At 41.8% G+C, this 22158-nt stretch overlaps 1 protein-coding gene across 2 annotated transcripts; it reads right to left on the bottom strand.

The window, feature by feature from the left end:
• Positions 1 to 1485: 1485 nt before the first annotated feature.
• LOC119738710 (host cell factor 2-like) lies at positions 1486 to 21492 on the bottom strand. 2 transcript variants are annotated; one of them, XM_038213645.1, is made up of 20 exons: positions 21286 to 21492; positions 18687 to 18996; positions 17578 to 17786; positions 17349 to 17433; positions 15915 to 16021; positions 13401 to 13546; positions 12415 to 12532; positions 12035 to 12157; positions 10919 to 11025; positions 9769 to 10191; positions 8604 to 9053; positions 7462 to 7969; positions 6322 to 6843; positions 5645 to 5845; positions 5376 to 5500; positions 4205 to 4342; positions 3644 to 3832; positions 2901 to 3187; positions 1876 to 1959; positions 1486 to 1711 (listed from the first exon to the last, which is right to left on the bottom strand). In XM_038213645.1, the coding sequence occupies exons 1-20, from the start codon at positions 21443 to 21445 to the stop codon at positions 1642 to 1644; spliced, it is 4362 nt and encodes a 1453-aa protein (XP_038069573.1). In that variant the 5' UTR covers positions 21446 to 21492; the 3' UTR covers positions 1486 to 1641. The 2 variants fall into 2 exon arrangements, with proteins under 2 accessions (XP_038069573.1, XP_038069572.1); XM_038213644.1 differs by having other exon boundaries at positions 8604 to 9056.
• Between the last annotated feature and the right edge of the window lie 666 nt (positions 21493 to 22158).

The raw sequence follows: 22158 nt of genomic DNA on the forward strand, positions 1-22158 counted from the left end.
GTTGTTGGTATTTTGCCAAAGTGTTTTGTTTTCATATCAAGCGGAGAAAAAGTTACTGGAGAATTTTTGGCAGAAGACGGTCTTAACTTTGGTCTCTTTTCAACAGAATCTGCACTTGAATATATAGAAAAGGTTTATGGCCAGAACTCGAAGAACGAAGGATTGATTTGTGAAAAAAAAGAAAATTCTTTCAACACATTTTTTAAAAGCAATTATAGGCAGAAAACTATTAGATTGAAATTTCAAATCGTCCGATAAGATGTCTTTTACCTAAGTCTTTTACCCAGAATTGTCACATGTTCATCCTGTATTTTTTTCATAAGCAATCCTGTTGGATTACATACAGCCTTCCAATTCGGCCGAGTCACAATGCAGTGCGCCACCAAGAGTTTGCCACGGAGAGTTCATTTTTCCCAGTGCATTGTGGGAGATGGTCGACAAATTCGTAGCGCGGGACATTTGAAATTGTTAGTTTTTCCGGTCAGTGGTTTCGTAAGCGTATGATTCGAGGATCTGTTTGCCCGTTTCTTTTCTTGTTATCAATATGGTGTTTTTGGTAAGGCGGCAGAACGCAATGCCCCAATCTATGACACATTAGCTCAAGCTGTCTACCGACACTCATTCAAATGGGCCATGTTTTGTCGACCGTAAACTTGAAAAATGGACTCTCCGTGGCAAACTCTTGGTGGCCCACTGCATTGTGAATCGCCCAAATTTTGTGATGTCATGTGAACTATCCATAAGATGGAATATACGTCGGGTGAAGTAAATTCAATAATCGAACCAACAACTTCCCGCTTACAGGTGCAGACGTCTCACCATTCGACCGCCGAGCTAGCTGGGGTCGGCTGGCTGATTTCAAATCAATGTCATGTGACATTTTTGCGTTGCGAATTTGCATTAAACACATTTCAACTCTGGCGCATTTTGCAGCATATCATGACGTCAAATTTGACTGTACACAAATAGTTTCGGTTGTAATTTGCCTGTACACAAATGGTTTTGGTTGTACTCCCCGTATCTGAAAATCAAACTATTTATTACATCCGACCGTCACGTGGAATTCAAAGATTTTGTTAATACTGATCAATTTACATCGTAAGCAATTTGTTTTACGGGGGAAAAATCCATCCACGAACCGTTTCCAAGTGATAATTTTAAACCTTTGAGACCAAGGACTAGCGATTCACAAAGTAGGAGATGACAGCGGACCAATTATCATTAAATCATCGTATTTGAGACTTATCCAAGTGACACAGGTTCAAGCCTTTCACGTAAACACAGTGGACTAAAGCATTCTCTACTTTGACCCATAAATAACCTATCATAACAATAACAGTAATAATATCCTCACTCCTTACTGTTCAAAATCCAACTGGTGAAAAAACAAAGAGTCAAAATCTGTACAGAATTTTTTTTTTCCAACTTGTTTCAAACATTAAAAATCCTTCTTAAAAAAAAAAAAAATGGTTGAATAACGTCAAGTTAATAATAATAATAATAATACAGCGTGTGGAAAACAGATGTTGTTATCAAACGGCCAATTTGTTTTTTTATTTTAAACAAACCCTGAGACAGGCTGGTTGGAGTTCCTCTGTCCGTGGCTTGTCAGAAGCAAGAGGGGCCCTTCAGACTCTTGTCTTACACGGCTGACTTATCGCCGGAGTCGTCAGCTCGTGACTTCTTGGCTGCCGACTGCGCAGGTTGCTGACTGCAGGAAGAAAAGAATACCACTTTTACTTATTTCTGGTCAGGAGATCTCATGTGCAGGGTACCGGGCGAAAGGTCATGTGATGTATACCCTCAGTGATTGGTTCTCCGCTCATTTAAAATTTTGCAAATTTTCAAAGGCTCGACTTATGTCTGGTGCCTTACCCTTCAGCAGTGCGTTTGGCAGCAGTGAGTTTGGAGGAAGCCTGACTATCCTGAAGCCATCTGACCTGGGTGGCAGGGCCATAGCTGTCAGAGGAAGAAAACGGGAGAAACCAAAATGAGATTGAACCCTAGGGCAAGTCCAGCATTATGAAAGGAAGTATAATGCCCATGACAGAGCTAATAGATCTCTCTCACAGGACGCCATCTTCGTAGGAAAATTACAACTGCATCTTCAACACCATCAGGTGCGTGTGCGCGCAGTGTGCAAAATGTTCTAAACACGTGCGCCTGTTGTTCGGAATTTCTTCGAAATACAGCGCAGCCGATGCGCGTTGAGCACTTTTGACGCCCAAAATGCTGATGCATGTGGCAATCTGTAGGAGGTGACGTCATTTGAGAGCAACCTATTAACCATGATATCTAAGTAATGATTCACAGAAATGATCCAAAACTCCTAGTCTGTAATCTCTTTGACCATTACCAGACGATGGATGTATAAGATTTGAAAAGTACTTTTTCAGGTTTATGCTCTTAAAAGCTCTTTCACAGACATAACGCAGGAAGTGCCCATTACACCTTACTCCAATCCGTGTAAGTTAAAAAATAAATAAAAAACAGCTGTATATTAAAATGTGCATTTCTGCGTCAGCAATGTGTAAAGTGTAGAATTGTACTTTCCAAGTACCGAATGCCATGTTAGGAATGCCATGAAATTCAAACGGAAGAAATATTTTGGTAACAACCCACTGTTCAAAGTTGATGATGACCTCACAAATAAATTGGGGAATCAGACTTAAGTTTAATTTTTGATTTTATTGTCGTCTTTTACGAGGATAGTCCATTTCCGTTATTGAAAGCTGCTTTCCAAAGGAGCCCTCACACAGACTGAATGCAGAGAAAAACTATTATTGGTTTAGCGTACTCAAATTTATCGGTTCTTGGAACCATACCCAACTCACATAGGAGATACTGTATATCGTGCGGTCTCAAAACCTCCTTTGATTGTCTCCATCATTTGTCCTTACCCCTTCTCGTTCCTGGCAGCGATACGGAAGATGATGGCTGGCTTGCTGCTGAAGTCAATGTGGGCCGTAGTCAGGCTGGTCGAGCTGACCACACACGAGGGCTTAGGCCCACAGAAGACCCTGACGAAGGCCAGCTGGGCTGGGGTCTGGGGCTTCTGGTCGGCAGCTGATGCCGTGCCGCCGGCTGCCGACAGGCCGCTGCGCACCGCCAGGTAGACCGAGTACTCCAGGATCTCGCCGGCGGTGTTGGTGGGCGCCTCCCAGGACAAGTGGGCTCCTTCCGCGCTCTGTAACCGCAAGGGAGAGAAGTGGGTGTTAACTTGGTGACAAATAATGGTAAAGAGCAGGTCTATTTTGACCTTTTCACAGCCACATTGACATGGAAGGATCAACAAATCCTACTAATTTTCAAGCCTACTAAATCCCATTTCATCTTCCCAAAAGCCAGAATTTCTACCGAAGAAGGCACCTGCAAAACTCCCAGCAATAAATTTGAATACAAAGCATTATAAAGCAGCTTTCGTGTTAGGTGCACACACAGTGTTGCATCAGGTCCGAGACAAACCCTGGTTTTGTTTTTTCAACGAATAATGAAAAGCATAACCGACTTGAATCTTAAGACTTGCCCAAATAACTATGGCTTTCAATTAAACATGTATCTATGGAAGAGGCTGACGTTACTTCCAACTGACATGTGTGTTACTACTGGTTATAAGCTAAGAAATTTGAACGTGGTCTAGTACCTTGCTGATCCTGATGGCAGACGGGGCACCGGGGAAGCCTGGCAAGCACGTCTTGAATGCCGAGATCTCGCTCCACGGTCCCCTGCCACAGGCATTGATGCCGGCCACGCGGAACTTGTAGGCCGTCCCTGCCTGCAGATCCTGTTTCTTCAAGATGCTGTGATCCGGTATGCTGACCACATCAATGTCCTATGACAAAAAATAGGTATTCCACTCAGGATTACTCCTAAGGTAATGATTCAGAATTTGGCTGCAAAATTTGGGAAGACGTTCGATAAAGATTCTTATCTCCAAAGGGTCAGTACGTAGACGCTGGCAAGCATGAACGAGAACGTAAAAAATTTAAAATGCGCAGAAAGTGCAAAAAGATGTGACTTCCTTCTGGGCATACGACAGCAATTAAGTTTTTGTCGTATCATTTTTGTCAATATGTGGCACTTGTGCATGGAACTCTAGACTGTACATCTTGAATTTGATTTTCTTAAACCAAAATCCCACATCAATGTGGCACATTTTTGCAAGTTCTGAAGTGGAACAGGTCCAATCTTGACTCGGACTTACATCTTCGGTCCTCTGGCCAGCTTCCGATGGTAGGTAGTAGTAGGACACCACGCTGTGTGTGGACTTGATGATCCCCACGTCGTACCACTGGTTCATGTCCTTCTTCTGGACCGGTCTGACTGGTACTGGTGCCCTCGCCTGCAAGGTAATCAACACAACTCAAAAAGTGTGAAATTGGGACTAAAACATTTCATTGATATTGGAGGGCAATCGTTTGGTTCTCATGATTAGCACTGCGTTTTCTGTAAACGTAGGACACTATTATACTGAAATGTTCTGGAGGCCGTGGTAACCCTAGAGTTAAATTCCAAAATATTGTGGCATTTTTTTCGTTTCTGCTGGATCTGTAGGGCCAACGTACTGTCCTCTGACAGAGTTCATGAGTATAAAAAAGTCCTCAAGGGTCTAGAAACTGTCCAGATGTCCATCCCTCAGTTCCAGCTTGTCTAAGCTGGACCTGAAGAATGAACATGGATGTGAAATGCCCAAAATGGGCACTGTGGTCCAATGGTTACGGGTGTTCGACTCTGCTGTGGTACGTGGGATTGAAGCCTTGATGGAGAACTTGTGTTCCTGGGCAAGAAACTTTACTTCAATTGCCTCTCAGGAGAATATAAATGGGCACCTGTGAAGGTAGAGACCAAATAGCGCTGATCTCCAGCTGCTGCAGATAAGTGGTCTCATTCCAAATTAACAGGGATAATAAGTTTAAAGCGCTCTGAAACCTAAGCACTACATAAGTAATATATCTGGTTTTTTAATAGCTAATTTTTCCTCACTGGACTTGTAATGTAATTGTATGTATTGATCTACATGTTCACCTTTTTAAACATATTTATGCTGTAATTTTTTTATCTTTTTAATGTGTACAGCGCCTAAGAGCATATTATGGATCCGGGCGTTATATAAGTGTTAATTATTAATTATTATTATTATAAGTACCACATTTTTATTATTGTTAAGGTAGCTCAGTCTTGTTTTAAAGTTTTATATACATAATAACCTGCTGGTCATTTGACAGATCAAACTGTTAGTTCTGCCTTGATTTGTGTTGCTTACGGTTACAGCAAACTTGGGATCAACAAGTATTTATAAACAGTGAAATTAATCTCATGATATATTTCTGACAGGACTTCACCCATCTCCCATTTTCACAAGAATCCCGACGTACCTTGACCTCTGGCGTATCCAGACCGTTGGGAACCGAGCCGGTCTTGCTGGTTGTGGACGACGTCTGCTGGACGCCTGAATTTGCCAGAGAAGCTATCGTCATGGCAATGGAGTTGGCATCCGTATCTATGGTACCAAACGAAACGACAAGAAATTATGAGAAATACCTTGAAAGATCCACGCGTGACAATCACCTGGAAAAAGTCCAATTCTGCACACAGGAAGCAGGGCCACTAAGTGGTAGGCCTGTGTGTCATCCTCGACACTCACCCGCTTTGCTCTTGTCGTCCTGCGCTCCGTTGGTCACTGCTGCCTCACCTGTTTCCATGGCAACAGTTTTAGCCTCCTTTGATGGTTCAGCCTCCGTGGGTGTGGCCTTGGGGGGTTTGGCCGTTGCATCAGCTGCCTCTGCTCCCTCTGCTGGCTTCGCCGCGTCCCCTGAGGAGCTGGGTTCGGTCTCCATAGGAGTTTCTGAAACGATTCAATGAACAGTTTCAATTTCAAACGTTTGGCGGGGTTTTTTTTATTCATTAGTTTGTGACTAAACAAATTAAAGCTACAGGCTTCCTTTTAAAGAAATAAAGCAACAGATCCTACATAATTTTTTTCAAACTTTCATATGTCTGAACATGTTTCAACATATACACCTCAAAATTGTTTGTTCAACCCAACCTGTCCTCATGCAAGTTGAATCATCTTTACAAACACTCAAAATTCAATTTCACGATTCAAAGCACTTTTCCAAAAAATAATAACAACAGCCAATAATAAATTAATCACATCTATTTGTTATGTACAGTAAAAGTCATTGCCTTGATTACAAGGTCATATGTTAAAACTGTGACCAAATTGTAGTTTATCTTCCGTTCGACAATTGTTGAAAATGCTACCAAAGTAAAAAAAAAAATTAATAAATAAATAAATGAATTGATGAATTAAAAAGTTACCCGCATCGGGCTTGGACGATTCGTCGGTCGTTTTCTCAGTGGGCTCTGCCTCTGCTTTGCCAGGCCCGGAGCCTTCAACCTGCGCCCCGGCGACTTCTGCACCTGTGCCTGTGCCTGTGCCTGCACCTGCCCCAGTAGTGCTGCTATCCCCAGTGGTGCTGCTAGAGGGCGCTTCAGAACTACCCGTGGATGAGATGGGCCCCGTGACGGACGGGGTGGTCTCCGTGGTGACCCCGCTGCCACTGGTTGCAGTGGACTCTGCCGCCGGCGTGTTGACGCCCGGGGTCTCAAACTTCTCGCAGGGAGGGTTTTCGCAGTTGGGGTTGATGGGGAGGTCGTGCAGCTGGAGGTCCACTTGGAGGTTGGGGTCAGCTGCTGCTGCTGGAGCTGCTTCTGCTGCTGGAGCTGCCGCTGCTTCTGCTGCTGCAGGCACAGCTGCTGCTGCCGCTGCTGCAGTTGCTGGTGTCGCTGCTGCAGTTGCTGGTGTTGCATCACCAGATGAGGATGGTGCGGAGGTGGATGCTGGAGGAAAAAACAGCAGCAGTTTTGTGTAAAAAATGGAGATACTTGCTATTGCATGTTCTGTCTTAGTACTTTTTTATCATCAATTCTTATTTATTACCCTAACCTTCCCGAATCCTCCAAAATCCTCTTCGCACAAGTGGAATATCTTAAAGGATTGACCCTGTATGGCAAAACTGTGTCAGTTGATTTTTGGAGGATGCATTGTGTCAGGGTCCAAGATGTATCTTGTGTTGTTTATGCTTAGCCATGCATAAATTTAGGCCTAGATTATATGTGAAAATCATCCCCACTGCTGGATATCATCAGCACTGCCACTGCATCAGCGTATTAACAGTGATTGTTGGAAGATTTTGCAGGATTGAGGCAGTAATCACCCCACCACTGAACAAATTCAAGCAATAACGGAGGCTTTTGGAGGATTGAGGCTGAATCCAACTTTACATGGCGGCAGTCGGAGGATTTCAAAGTATTTCGGGTGCATCCTAGCAAAAAGGCCTAGGAGGTAAGGGTTAATCAGCTACAACCAGGCACAATATAACAAAGGTCTTACCTGCAAATAATTTCTGGTTGATCTCTTTTTATCTTAGTAAGCGAATTTCAGACCATAAAACCAACCTGTGACAACGGTTGCTGTAGTGGTGGATGCCATGTTGGGGTCTCCGGAGCCAGAAGGTAGAGTGCTGAGCACCGGTTTGCTCATCGTGGTGGCCACCACCGTGGTGGGCGCCGGGGTAGACTGGACGGCAGCCACGGTCGCCGCTGTCGAGACCGTCGCTGCTAGCTTGGCCGTGTTGGCAACAATCTGGGACACGGCTGTTCCCGAGCTGGCCAGATTCAGCAGGTTGCCCGCTGGAATGGTGATGTACTTGGTGGTGACGCCTGGGCTGGTGGCACCGGAGACGGTGCCGCTGGCTGCTTGGGTCTTCAGCACGGCCGCAGCCCCGGAGGCTCCGGGCTGACCTGGGGTCGCAGGTCGCAGGTTGGACTTGGTGATGATCTGGATGGTGTTGCCGCTCTGGGTGGTGATCTGGCCAGTCTGGGGGTTGACAGCTCGGATGATGGTGATCGGAGAGGAAGGGTTTGCCCCAGGGATGGATTTGATACCAGAGATGACCTGACCAGCCTGTGTGAGAACCAGGAATCATCCAAAACTTGATGAACTTGATATTCCACTGTTTCTTACCTTCAACTACGCAATTTATTATTAAGTGTACATAATTTTCTGAAATACTTTTCTTTGAAATTAGAAGCAGGCTCAAAACTTGGGTTTATCTGCATTTTATTAATTTGAAAATGAGAAACAAAAAAAGCCAATAGATGTTATAGAGATTTTTGCTGAAGATTGTAATCCACGACACAAACCTTTTCTCTCTTGATACGACTCAAATCAATTAGGAGACAGCAGTAAGTGGAAGATTTTCAATTTTGAGGCAATTCGGACTGAAATATTCGAATTTCCATCAAATATTTTCGGTTGCTATAATAACAATCATACAACTCCTGATGACGTGCAGAACAAACTGTTTGAAACGACGAGCTAAACCAACTGGTTCTTCTCTGAACCACACAACTCACTAAGAGATATCATTCACATGGAAAACCTCCCACTCATCAATCATACAACTCATGTGTAGTTCCCAACACGCAGGGATAAGAATGCATCAAATTGTTCCTTTGCATTTGGGAAAATACAATGCAAAGGGTGTCTCCAACAAGTTCTGTCAGATTGCAAGGTCCACCATCATAGCCAACCTCACCTGGTTCGTCAGCATGATCTTGGGCTTGGCACCCCCGGTCGTGATGAATTTGGTTGGCGTGCCCGTGGTGCCGGCCAGCACTTTGCTGGTCACCGTGACGATGGTAGGCTGCTTGCCCGTCATCTTGGAGACGCTGCCGATGGGGATGGTCTTGATGATGCTCTTGCCTTGCTGGGTGATGCTGCTGATGCCCAGGATGGTGGGCTGGGTTTTCCCTACACCTGCAGCACCTGCTGAGGCCCCAGCAGGACCGCCAACCACCTGCGTGCTGGGGCTGATGATGGTGGTGGGTTTGCCCACAGCCTGGCTGGTGGTGATCAGCTTGACGATGGTGCTTCCACTGGGGATGGCAGCCTTGGAGATGGGCTGGCCGGCAGCGTTGACCAGGACGGTGCCGGAGGTGGCTATGGACTGGGCTGGCTTGGTCTGGATCAGGCTGGCTTTGGGGATCTGCTGCATGTGAATCAATCATAAATTGAAACCAAAGTGAGCTATATTCACACATTTTTTTTGTGTTCACACAATTCATTTAGTCATTAAAAAGAAGCAGGCCTTCACAAATGCCCTGAGTTTTGTAACAATTTGGGGTGCTTGCCTCGCTTTTAAAAATTCTTTTGCTCTTTGGGTTAAAAAATAAACTGTTTCGAAAAAAAAAAAATCATTCTTCTTAAAGGGAAGATACAACATTTGCAAACATCAAAAAACGAAATGATCAAATTATCACAAAATATCTTACGGGATTGTTAGGGAATGACAGTCTAAAGCATCCTGTAAAATAATGGCTCCTGGTGTGCTCACATTTTCCAGAAAAAAAAATATTTTTCCAACCCAAGCGTTGGAAAAAACTGGCTTATTTTCAAAAATAAATATAAACAATAAATTGCTCCGTTTCATCTTAAGTGGGGTCAGGGAACCAGACTACGAGAACATGATTGGTTTTCTTGTTTTTTCCAGCATCTACCAGCCCAAAACGTAAAACAAGTCAGTTGAACAATATTTTCTACAACATACTAATCCTCCAAATCTATTTATGTCGGAAAATTGCAGCAAAAGCAAATGTTGTACATTCTCTTTAACAGCACAGAATCAATCTGCATGCACAATATATATTGTGATGTTGAAGGGAAAAATCATGAAACTTGAAGAATGAGTTTCCGCAACTCACCGTGTTTTTGACAAGAGTCACAGTCTTGGAGCTGCCAGTTACTACGGCAGACACCACGCTCTGAGTGGCCGCTCCAGACTTCTGGACGGTGATGATGGGCTTGCCCGATGCCGTCAACGTCTTGAGGATGTTGGTGCCCGGCGCCACCCTCAAGCTCTGGCCCAGGGCTCCCGTGGAGGCCAGCTTCATCCCCTGGGGTAAGGTGATGGTAGCCACGCCCCCCGAAGTGGTCGTCAGGGCCCGGGAGACGATGGTCAGGCCTGAGCCGGACAGCGGGGAGAAGATGGATTTGGTCGGGGTGGTGGCGGTACCGCCCCGGGTCACGGTGAGAGCCATGCGCTGCTGTTGCTGCATCTTCTGGGTGGCCGAGGCTGCTTCCGCTAGGGCCACGATGCCGCTCAGTGCTGATCCTCCGCTTGTTTGCTGAACCACACAAAATACATAAAAAAAGTTCAGTTCGTCTGAGAATAGACTTATATTGCCTATTATCACATTACAGGGCGAGTCAGAATGATCTGCACCCAAATTAAAGAAAACATTTAAAATATGTAGCATTTATCAAAACAAGTGCAAATGAGATATGTTATAGGCTGGTATTTTGGACATGTTTGGTGAAAGTTTCATGTATATCCATTGTACCATTTTGAAGAAAAGCGCAAGCAAAGAACACATGCTAAAAGACACTCTGACCACAGTTTCATGGTTCAACAAATTTATGAAATCGCGTACTGATGTGACTGCATTTCAAACTGGTAGTTTTTGTTGATACTCGCCGATGTCCACAGCATTCATAAGCCTCATTTGGTACAACACTTGTGCTCAATCCTCCACCAAGCTCTCGGAAGTACAGTTGCAGTACTCCTGCGCCCAAGCCCTTCGTTGGGTGATTTACATATGACAGTGTGTTACACTGTTATGGAAAATATTCAATTTAGATTTCATTATTTCGGAGTAATAGGACAAAAAAAGTAGGAGAAAGTAGGAGTTTCAAGAAAAAAGTGTGAACAAGGTGAAAAACTATTAAAGAAAAGTAGGAATACTTGAAAACCTGCTCGTAACTTCTGACTTGACTTGTGATTGACTTGCGATTCAACTCAATACAGCCCTGCTTTGTGGGCAAACACTACAGTGCTACCGTCCCCATTCTTACCTGGGCTGCGATGAGTTTGGAGGTTGCGGTTCCAGGGACGGCCAGCTTGATGGTGGTGGGATTGCCACTAGTGTTGACAAGCAAAGGGCTCTTGGGAGTCAGACGTCCTAAAATATAAATCAGGAACAAGAATTACATTTCTAACAAAAATACCGACAGTCCATGAAAATGGTGAAACAGACAATAGTTTGGGAACCGATCCAAAGCGTTGAATGATTTCTAAGAGTCATTCAAAACATACAAAAAAACAAGTCTGAAGTACACATGAGGGAAATTGCGTAAGTGGACATGGCTGAAAAAAAATGGAAAAACATCAAACAACCTTAAATGTGGTATCAAATAAAAGAGAACAACAAGGTCTTTTATTTGAGTGATGTGCCAGTGAGATGAAATGTGGTTAACTGTATTTTGGTCAAAATTTGTTTTTGGCTAAAATGATTGATTTTAGGTTATCACTTTGGCATCTTGTATTCACATGCAAAATGTACGTGTTCTTTTGAGTTTTTGGTCTTTAAGGCAGAGAGAAAGGTTCATTTTTCAAGAAAAAAACCGAGTTTTTTGTTCTTACATGTTTTAACTTGTACCACAGATAGGCGGACAAACTGTAATATGAGTTACTGTAATGTGAGTTACCGTAACGTGAGTTACTGAAATATATATATTGCGATATTTTACAATTGATTATTTTAAAAAATAATTTCAATGGTAGAATACAACATCCACCCTAATGATGATAGGGCACTAAACAGATTTTTCCATCAGTACACAGTATGAGGAAACTTTCAAGTGGAGGATATTCAATATTTGTCCTTTACTTTTAATACGAGTGACAATAAAAATCCACCTTAGGAATAATACAAATCTTATTGTTAAACCAACAGAGGTTAATTGTGTTGCCTTTTCTTCTTTGTAAAGTTTGGTTACTCATTTCAAGGGATCTTCTGTGAGAAAAATCCACCCTAAATGCTTTGACTTTATAGACTAACAGCACCGAGTTGACGAAAGACCCCCTCGAAATTCAACGCGAGTTAGCATGGAATTGCCCATGAATGGACAGACAGAATGACAAATACCAAGCCACACACGGTGAGAGAGAGAGAGAGAGAGAGACCCTACCTTGTGTCTGTGGCTGTGCCCCTGTGATAGCAGCTCGTAGGGGTGAGGTAGTGGTGCCTGTCATGGGCGAGGAGGGGGTCGGGGGCATGTCGTACTTCTGTAACTGCAGCAGGTAGGCGTCCGCTACAATGGGGGAAAAATTGAAGTGAAATTATTTGTGATACTTACAAGTATTTAAATTCTTAAAATATCTTCTTTAACCTCTTCAGCTATCTATCCACATATACAACGTGTAATGAAAATAAACTCTATTGCATGGAAAGTGTTCTGTCTACAGGTTTCTTCAGGCTTGCGAGCTACAGTGCCTTTGAGGAATCCTTGGTTTCATTACCATAAACAAATAACAATAATAATAATAATAATAATACTTCTTTACGCACCAATTGGCACTGATCCCCAAGACACCTCCAGAGTGTGGGTGCTGGCTCGCACCAGCTGGACTCTAGAGGGCGCCGGTGGCTTCTCGGTCTCCAAGAACCACAGGTCTTTGCAGCACACCTGTACCCACGTAAAAGATCAAACTGGTCAATGTAAGAGTCTGTAATCAATTTGCATGTTGAATTGACATTTTCAGCAGGTTGCAAGCGAACATAAAGAAAAGTTTTACAACTTTCAGTAACGGGAACCAAAGACAAGAAGGAAGTTTTTTAAGCATAACGATATGAAAATACAAAGCATCCCACCATTTTTTGGTATGCGTCTCACTTTGGCAACTGTTGCATTGGGCCGGGTCTCTAGCGAAAAATACCCTGGATGGTTAGGGTTAAGAAACTGAATAACTCAATTGGTTTCTGATGGATTTTGATGGTTCCAGGACTGCAAAGCCCTGGTAGAACTTTTTGGGGTCAGATATCCCCGTTTCTTTGGAGTAGAAAGAATATATCATTGGTTAATACAGTGCACAGTGTTGGGCACTGGCAGATTTAGGGTGGTCTGAGGATCAGACATTCACGTGTGCAGAGCCACAGTCGAACGTCTGATACATGTTTATCCTGACATGCAGATTTTATGCAACCCTGCGCGCCAGCCAAATGAATCAACTTTAGAAACTGTGACGTCATTTTGATTAGAAATGTGGACTAAAGCTGTTAAGTGGTCAATTTGGATGCCACGTTTTTTGTAATACAACAACGGGTTACCGAAGACCCCATAAAGAAAGCGCCCGCTGAACGGTCAGAATCTCGAGGTAAAGACGCAGTCCTGTTTTGCGTAGTTAATAGCCGAATCTGCTCGCTATCATAGACCCTTGCTGTGCAAGGGGATATTCCATGGACTAGATTTAGGGAGGTGTCTTTAAAACAAAAATTTCATGGGATTTTGAAGGATTTTGAAAGATCTGAGAGGGAGAAGGTTACTCCCTGTTTACCTGATTATTCCAAGCCTTGCGGTACCCGTCCCGGCCGCTCCACACGTACAGCCTGGAGTGAATGGCCACTGAGCAGTGGCCTGCCCTAGCTCGTGGAACATTATCCTCAAATACCTCCATCGCCAATGGTTCCCATGTCATAGTCTCTGCACAGTGAGAAAAAAATCCACAAGGTTAGGGGGTTATCTGGATGATATGTAGTTATTGTTTAAAACACGCCACGACAAACATCGTGTTGTAACTTTAAGCCTAACCCCCTAGGCCCTTTTTGCTACGAACCATTCTCAATCCTCCAAAATCCTCCAAAATCCTCCAAAATGTTGCACTTATGTTCAAATGAAGATACCCACTGCCTCAATCCTTTACATTCCTTCGAAAGTCCTGCCTCTTAAGTTGCATTCATCCTTAATCCTCCAAAATCAACTGATACTGAGTGTCCATGTGCCTTCCATCCTCCACAATCCCTCAAAATTGCATGTTGCATGCATCCTGAATCCTCCAAACTCCTCCAAAACTACCAGGAGGACTTTGGAGGATTGAGGAGGGTTAGGGTTAAGACAATATTAACTTTACTTTTCTGAGTTCCCTTGGATGGGAAATTGCTCATTATCAGGTGCTTTTCTAAAGTAGAGATTGCTTAAAGACTGTGCAAAATGGTCAAAGAATTAACAATTCAATTTTTGTTGACAAGTTATTGAGACTTAAAATTAGTTAAACTCTTGTTTCTTTATTCCTTCTTCACAAATCACAATTAAATTAATATATAGTGTTCAACCTATCAAAACACTGTTGGTGACCAGAAAGCCATTTCCACTGTGTGTTTGTGATTTTTTTTTAAATTTATCTGATAAAATTATGTCACTGTAAGATTACAATCTTATTGGTTCATCAAGTACCCATCAACAATTTACTATTTACATTAAGTTGCAAACCAAAAATCTTCCATAGTAATCTCTTTTTTTTGCTGTCAGATTGCCAAGGCAGTTCCTCTGACTTTACCGAAGGCAAGTTACAGGAAACAGATCACCCCCCCCCCCCTCCTCGCAGCTCCCCACCGCACACAAACACAGATCTCTCTGCGGGGACGAGGCAATACACCCAAAACAGGAAGTCTCTCCCTAGCCTGACTCACACAGCTCACATGACCTGAATACAAGCCCAGCTTCCTACCAAATAAAACCTGCTGACTGGTAATAAGCAAAATATGCATCCAAGAGCTGCTTGATTTTTTTTCTGGTTAAAAAAAAAAAAAGAACTTTTTTTTTTGGAGAAAAAAAATTGAAAAAAAAAATGGATTTCTTCAAACATTAGATTTTACTGTTAACAAATTTTCAATTTGTATGTTTTGTTTGAAAAAAAAAACTACTTTATTCCAATGTTGGGTGTCTGCAACTCTCTGAAAAAAAGGCTTTCATTTTGCGCACAAGTAAACCCGCCCTGCAAGAGTCGAATTATTGTCTGGCAGCTGATGATTCGAATTTTGTTCCCATTCAAAAGTGAATAAATTTCATATTACTAAGAAGATACCTACTGAAAAAAAAAACAAGAACAAATCTATTTTTTGAGGTAAAATCGAAAATAGCACAGGGAACGCATCATTTATTGGATTTAAGCCAAAAGGCAATTATGTCTTGATTCCAGGATTTCTTCACAGGATTTGTGAAGGTGGGTCGGGGGATGTTGATGCCAACCAATTCAAAGCACAAAGACCTTAAGCAGTGATCCAAGATTTGAAATACTGGATGCTATTTCAGGAAAGAGTTTCAGGGACTTTTCCACCAAATGTTGTTATTTGAAATTTACCATAAAGTAAATAACATAATACAATATGTGATGCGATTCATCTTCATGAGTCATTTGTCAACTAAACCCTGGTCAATTTTTTTATTACAGATTTGAAAAGAGCACAATCTCAGCATTACTGCTGTGAAAACCGCATGCTGATACCATCTTTAGTTAAAAAATTATGGAAGTTGGAACACCATGAGATGTGATAAAGTCATGTGATGAAGTGGCCCTATTTTGGCCTGTATCTCCAAATAAAAATTCCCGACAAACGACTCATTTAGCTTGATTGCATCACATATTAATTCCCTAGCGTGTGATTTGTTTTTGTTTTGCTGAAAGAACACTTACCTTTTTGTGATCCCTGGAAAGAACTTTAAAACTGGGGTTGTGTTTAAAATTCCGTAACTTGAAAAGTACATGAGTGATTTCAATGATTCTTGCACTAAAAGAAAGCTTATGAATTGGGTTTTCATATCCTAGATTTTGAAAGTGCTACATGCAGAACTTCACTAAAACAATGGTCCCGACAGTTGGGTTTCGGGGTTTTTTTTACTCACCCTGTATTGATTAAAACTAAATGGAGAATTATAAAAATTTGCAAAATTTAAAAGTAAGTCTGCCTTTTGAAAAAAAAACCGAAAATTTTGGTCACTGACTTGAGTATATTTATTACCATTGTCAGTGAACCAGACTGCATTTTCAATCTAACGCACCGAAAGCACTTACCTAAATTGAGAGATGCCAGGGTGCTAGTGCACTTCCATTCCTTCTCATGTGTGGCCACTTTGACATCGTCCATCACAAGGGGCACCCAACCCCCAAATACATACATCCTACATGAAGAAATGGCCAAGGGAAAACTTTAACATTCCTGAAAAGGTTTTTTCTTGGAAACTTTGAAAATAGGTAAAGGGGCCTAATATATGATAAATCAAATTAGGTTTTGCCCTTCACCGACGTATAAACACTGTACACTCAGTGTGTTACCTCCCGAGTGATTCAAACCAGCCAACCGATCCCTTAGTTTGGTGGTCCAGTAGTAAGATATCTGCACTAGAAAGCAGGAGGTCGTGGGTTCGAGTCCCACCCAAGTGATTTTTTTCAACTTTCACTCGGGAGGTAACACACAGTGTTTATACATCGGTGAAGGGCAAAACCTAATTTGATTTACATCACCCCGACGCAAAAATTCCATCTTATGAATAACATAAATAAAATAATCTATAAAAAAAACACTGGAGTCTCTACGTTGCAAACAGTGGGAAAAATTTTCATAAGACCAAGTAAGTGGACACTATAAGGAAAGGTTGCCAATAAGGACAGGCAGCCACTATGGACAGGTGGCCACTATGGACAGGCAGCCACTATGGACAGGCAGCCACTATGGACAGGCAGCCACTATGGACAGGTAGCCACAATAGACAGCTGGGTACTAATAACAGGTTGTGACTATGGACAAATGGCCACTTTGTACAGGTGATCCATCAATACAGGTGGCCACAATCCACAGGTGGCAACCTATCCATTGTGGCCACACGTCTAATGTAGACAAGTAGCAACCATTATTAAACTATGGATAGGTGGCCACTGTTAACTGGTGGCCACAATGAAAAGGTGGCCAATATGGAAAGTGGCCACTATGGACAGGTGGCCACTACGGACAGGTGGCCACTTTGGACAGGTGGCCACTATGGACGAATGGTCCTTCAGTACAGGTACCCACAATCGACAGGTGGCAACCTGTCCATAGTGGCCACCTGTTAGCAGTCTAATGCAGACTGGTGGCAACCATCCACAGACAGGTGGCTAGACAGGTGGCTAAAATGGCAGGGTTAGCACTTTGGACAGTTCGCCACTCTGGACAAGTGACAATTACGGACGTGTGTCCTCAATGGAGTGGTGGCCAGACTTCAGAGGCAATAAACAGATTACCACTATTGGCAAGGAGCCCATCCAGCAGATGGCCACAACGGGCGGTGTCAATTATGGCAAGATGGCCTCTAATGACAGGTTGTGACAATGAACTGTTGGGCTATGTGTACAAGGGGCCACAGTGGGCCACAATAGGCTTTGGGGACCCAACATGTTTAGCTATCTATTCTTATGCTGTCAGCTCTACCTTTCCCAACATGATTTTTTTTTTTTTGCAAAGAGACTTACTTGTGTCCAATCACAGTAGCAGAGTGCAAGCTGCGTGGCAGGGGACACTGGCCTTTCAGATCTGGCTTGAGCCAGGTCATATTTTCTGCAAAGAAGAAGAAAAATGAACAATCCAAACACTGAAAGACACAACTGAAAGCGCAGAAAACTGAAAGCACAAGTTCAAAAACTCAGCTTAAAAAAACACACATTGGACTAAAATCCAGGGGAGCCACAAACTATTACTTACCCAAGTTGAGTTGCCAGAGGTCGCCTAGCCTACAGCCGCTCATACCACCGTAGATGATGAGTCGTCCAGCGTGCCCCTTCTTGTCCGCATAGGAGACGCAGGTGTGTGATTCGCGGGGAGGGGGCGCGGCACCGTATGTGATTGGTACCTCCCACACCATGTTGCGGTAGCCAGAACGCAGCTCCAAGGAGTATAGATCATTCAGGTATCTACATACAGGGGGAAAAAAAATAAACAGATGAGTAAAACATGAAGTCAGACACTGTGCAATCCTACAATTAGAGAACACTGTCCGTAGGCAAATTTGAAGAGTTTGACATTAAGCAACTGTGTTATCGGTTTAAATTCAGAGTAAATTTTTTGGCAGGGATATTATTGTTGTTATTTTTTTAAATGTCTGAAAATTTGATGTAAAGGTCTGAAATTGGCATGATTTTCTACTGTAAACTGATAATGTCTTTCTCTTAGAATTCACAAAGTTTTATTTGAGAATAAAATCTGAATAAACTCATGCCTGTCTTGGGCATCCCAGTCCTAGTGTACATGTATCTCCTATCAAGGAAGTGCATGTAGATCCTCAGCTCCCCAACAATAATAAATGATTTGATCCACAAGATTTCTAATGAATCTAATTGTGGTAGCAAAAAAGCTGGTAAGAGAACAGAGCTGTTCTCTGAACAGAGCTGTTCTCTTAACAGACCAACAAAATCAACCTTCAGGGTATGCTTCCTGCAAACGACTTGAGTCTGATAACTTTTTTGAAAATTAATTAACCCTAGGGGGTGTGCAAACTTGTATTAAAATTGGAGGATTCAGGACTGTTGGGGACAATAGACCAATCCTATTGATATGCTTAATATTCCATACTTTTGCAGTTAGCTCAGTGTGTCTCTGTCTTTTTAGTGCATGTGGTTTTCTGCTAATTATATCAAGCAAGACTTGACTCCCACTTTGTACTATATTCAAAGCACTTGGGACCAATTGCATTCTAAGTACTGAGCACATAGATTTGCAGAAAGGGTTATCAGCTAAACCGTGAGTTATCAACATGGTTGTCTCCACAACTCAGAGAAACTGAGTCCTGATCTCTCTGTCCAACACTCTCTCACCTGGGTATGTTGTTTTTGGGATCGTCGCTGTCGTTAGCCAGCCCGCCAAAGAGGTAAGCCTTGCTGGCGTGCAAGGTGAAGGTGTGCCCAAGCCGCGGGCACGGCAGCGGCGCGTTCTTGGGTGGCAGGGGCTTCAGCCGCCGCCATTCCCAGCGACTGGCCTGCAGCTCGTACAGCTCGTTGGAGTATTTGCCGTACTCCACCATGCCGCCAAAGATGAAGAGGCGGGTGCCATCGCAGACAAAACCGTAGGCTGCACAGCCTGGTGGGATGTCGCCCCGGACTGCTGGGACAAACCACTGGTTGGTTGCTGGTATAAAGAAAAAATTTTAAAAATTTTTGAAAATATTTGAATTTTAATCATTGTACTCCAATTTCGCCAAAGCATAGAAAAGTGCAAGCGGATGTGAAACGACAGACAATTCAGAAGCCATGTGTTAAATATTCAAATTTGATTGAGTATAACTTGACACTATTCCATTTCAATTGTATTATGATTATTTTGATATGTTTTCAAAGTTAATTCCAGAGTTACCCACCATTTACACCGGTGGTGGTGGTGGTGGGAAGGGAGGGGGGGGGGGGGGAGAGGTTGCTTTTCCCAGAGTCTACTTTGAATCTGTCTGTCTGACTGACTCCCCAACTGACTGACTGACTGAATGCCACTTGTGAGCCAGGCATTTCAATCTAATGGGATCACCCCATTACACCGATAAATGGGCTAAATTCAGCCCATCGTTCAGACTGGTTGCGCACAAAAGACTTCTGGTGAAAAGCCATTCTGAATCAATTGAAAATAATTTTGAGCACTCTGAAATCAGCACACTATGCTTGCCTTGTCTTATTCTTTACATAATAAGGTGACTCTAAAAAAAAGAAAACAAATCTCAAATATAGTTATCGAGAGTCTAGAATTTCAAATAACACCAAAAAAACAAAAAAACAAAACATGTTTAGCGTCTCCATCTGCTTCCCTTTTGGAGGCCGCCTCCTTTTTTCTTTTTTTTTTTAACCCGAAAAAAAGATAATTTTTCAACAGTGACATCATTTTGGCCTCTTTATCTGTTGTATTTAGCCCATATAAAGCTGTTATGTCATTTCCTGATTCCAATGGCGGCCATTTAAAAAAAAACAGTGGTAGCCATCTTGAAAAATGTTTTTTTTATTTCGCCATGTTTTTTTATTTCGCCTAAAAACAGGATTGGTTCATACGTGTAACAAATAGTTTGCATATGTGTGAAATGGACATTTTGGAGACTTTTTCTTGAAGGGTGAGTTGCCATGGTTTGTAAATCAAGTTTTACGGCAGATGAAGTTGAGGCTGAACTGCCAAACAGTTCACAATTTCAAATTACCAAAAAAGAATTAATAACAATTGCAGGATCAATCACTTTCAACAATGATGGAGCAAACATGAATATTAATATCCAACTTTCATATGTTTGATAACTCAGTCTTTTATCCTCGATGTACTGGTTTTCGTTTTTATTTCAAGCGAGAGAAAAACACCAACATAGCCTTCAGTTTCCAAAATTTTTTGGGCTGGCGGTGGAACACGTACACGCGTGTGCTTAGCTGCAAGGTCAAACTTCGAAAACGTGATGCCTCAAAAACAGCTACAAGGACAATAAATCAATTTAGTCATTTTATGATAAATGCCATCAACAAGTTCATATTTAGTGCTAAACATTTCCGAAATATAATAAATGGATAAACTTATAAACAAATCATTTTCACCATGTTCACACTTGTTTTAAATAATAGTAAAAAATTTGATATGTATACATGGTATAGCCAAATTCCATGATAAAATATGTTCAAATACACTTATCATGTAAAAATTCAAAAAAATACACTTAAATAAATTAACAAAAACAATCCAAACTTCTATTAAAATGCACAGAAATACACCATAAAGTAATAAAAAACTTCAGTTAAAAAAACAAACAAACAATTTAAGAGAAAACCCCCAAAATTTCAAAAACAAAGAAAATAAGTGAAATCACTGGGCCTTTATTGAAACGCTAAATAGTGCCTTATCCCCCCAAAAATACTATGAATATTTAAATTATTGAATAAATAAAGTGATGGGGCAAAAACATGAAAAAGGTTGGAATGCAAAAACTTCATAATCATACTTCATAGCTTTCACTTTCAGTTTCACTGTCATTGAAATTGCTATATTTTATTCACTTTTGCACCTTTTTGCGTTGATTTTGACAAAACACTAAAACATGATAGATGAAACACCTACTTAGTAACAGGAAGTAAGGAATTTCTTTGTAAATAATTTGAAAACTTTCAAAAAATAATCGGCATTAAAAAAGTCAACACAGCGTAAGCCGTAACTGTGCGTAAACAACGGGCGCCGCCATTTTGAATTTTGCAAAATTTAAAAACGTAAAAAAAGATACCCAAAATAGATGAATTTTTATCCATTTAATTAAAATAGGATGAAATCAGACTGATACATTAAGTACACGATAAAATAGCCACAGGAATTGGACAGAAAAAGGGGTAGCGTCGTTTTTTCTTCAAATGACAACAATGGGGCGCCATCTTGGATTTGAAAGACGGGTGTCAAAAACATCGAGCTTACCTGTGTTATAAACGTGCAACTCATCCACAATTCCTTCGTTCCCACCGCCGAACACTACCATAAGGTCTTTAATGGCCACAGCTCGATGTCCATGTCGTGGTCTTGGACAGGGACCCGTCGTATCTGTTACACGCTTCCACTTCAGTATGGGTGCCGCCATCTTGTCCCTTACCCACAATGCAACATTTTCAGTGAAATGCCCGGATGTTGTAAACAGCACAAAATTGCCTCTTTCGATATGTTTATGATGTAAATAGTATTTTTTAGGTGTTTAATGTATAACTTAAACCAGATTTTACATGAAAATATTAAAATATGTATGAATTTCATTTTCTTATTCCGGTGACTTTTAGGTTGTATTTTTAAAATGCCGTTACATTTTAATAAATGGTCACTGGTATCCAGTAACTAGCTGGGGCACCAGCTATAATTTAGCGCGAAGCGCTTGCCGCTAGCGCTCGAAATAAATTAGCCGATAACCAATCACGCTCCTTAAAATGGATCGGGCGAGTTCATTTCGGGGGATGGGGGATATTGATACCGCGTTCCTTTTTGCTCGCTCGTAGTAGTTGTACTACAAGCATTCAATTTTAACGATCACGAGTTTTTTGTTTTTGGCAGTATCAGGGAATCATTGACAAAACATTTTCTTCTGCGATTGCGTGTTAACTTATTAAGAAGTAATTTGGAAGTAGAGAATATTAGGAATTCAGAAAAAATACCTGCTGGATATTAACTGCTTATGGGTGCAGGCCCCTTCTGATAATAATGACATAAAATCACGCAAGTTAGAAAATCTCAGTTAAAAAAATTATTAAATAAATCAGATTTTTTATTTTTTCAGTGGAATTATTTTACATCATTTCAGTTACT

This window comes from Patiria miniata, unplaced genomic scaffold (assembly GCF_015706575.1).
Source record: "Patiria miniata isolate m_02_andy unplaced genomic scaffold, ASM1570657v1 HiC_scaffold_3, whole genome shotgun sequence".
NCBI lineage: Eukaryota > Metazoa > Echinodermata > Asteroidea > Valvatida > Asterinidae > Patiria > Patiria miniata.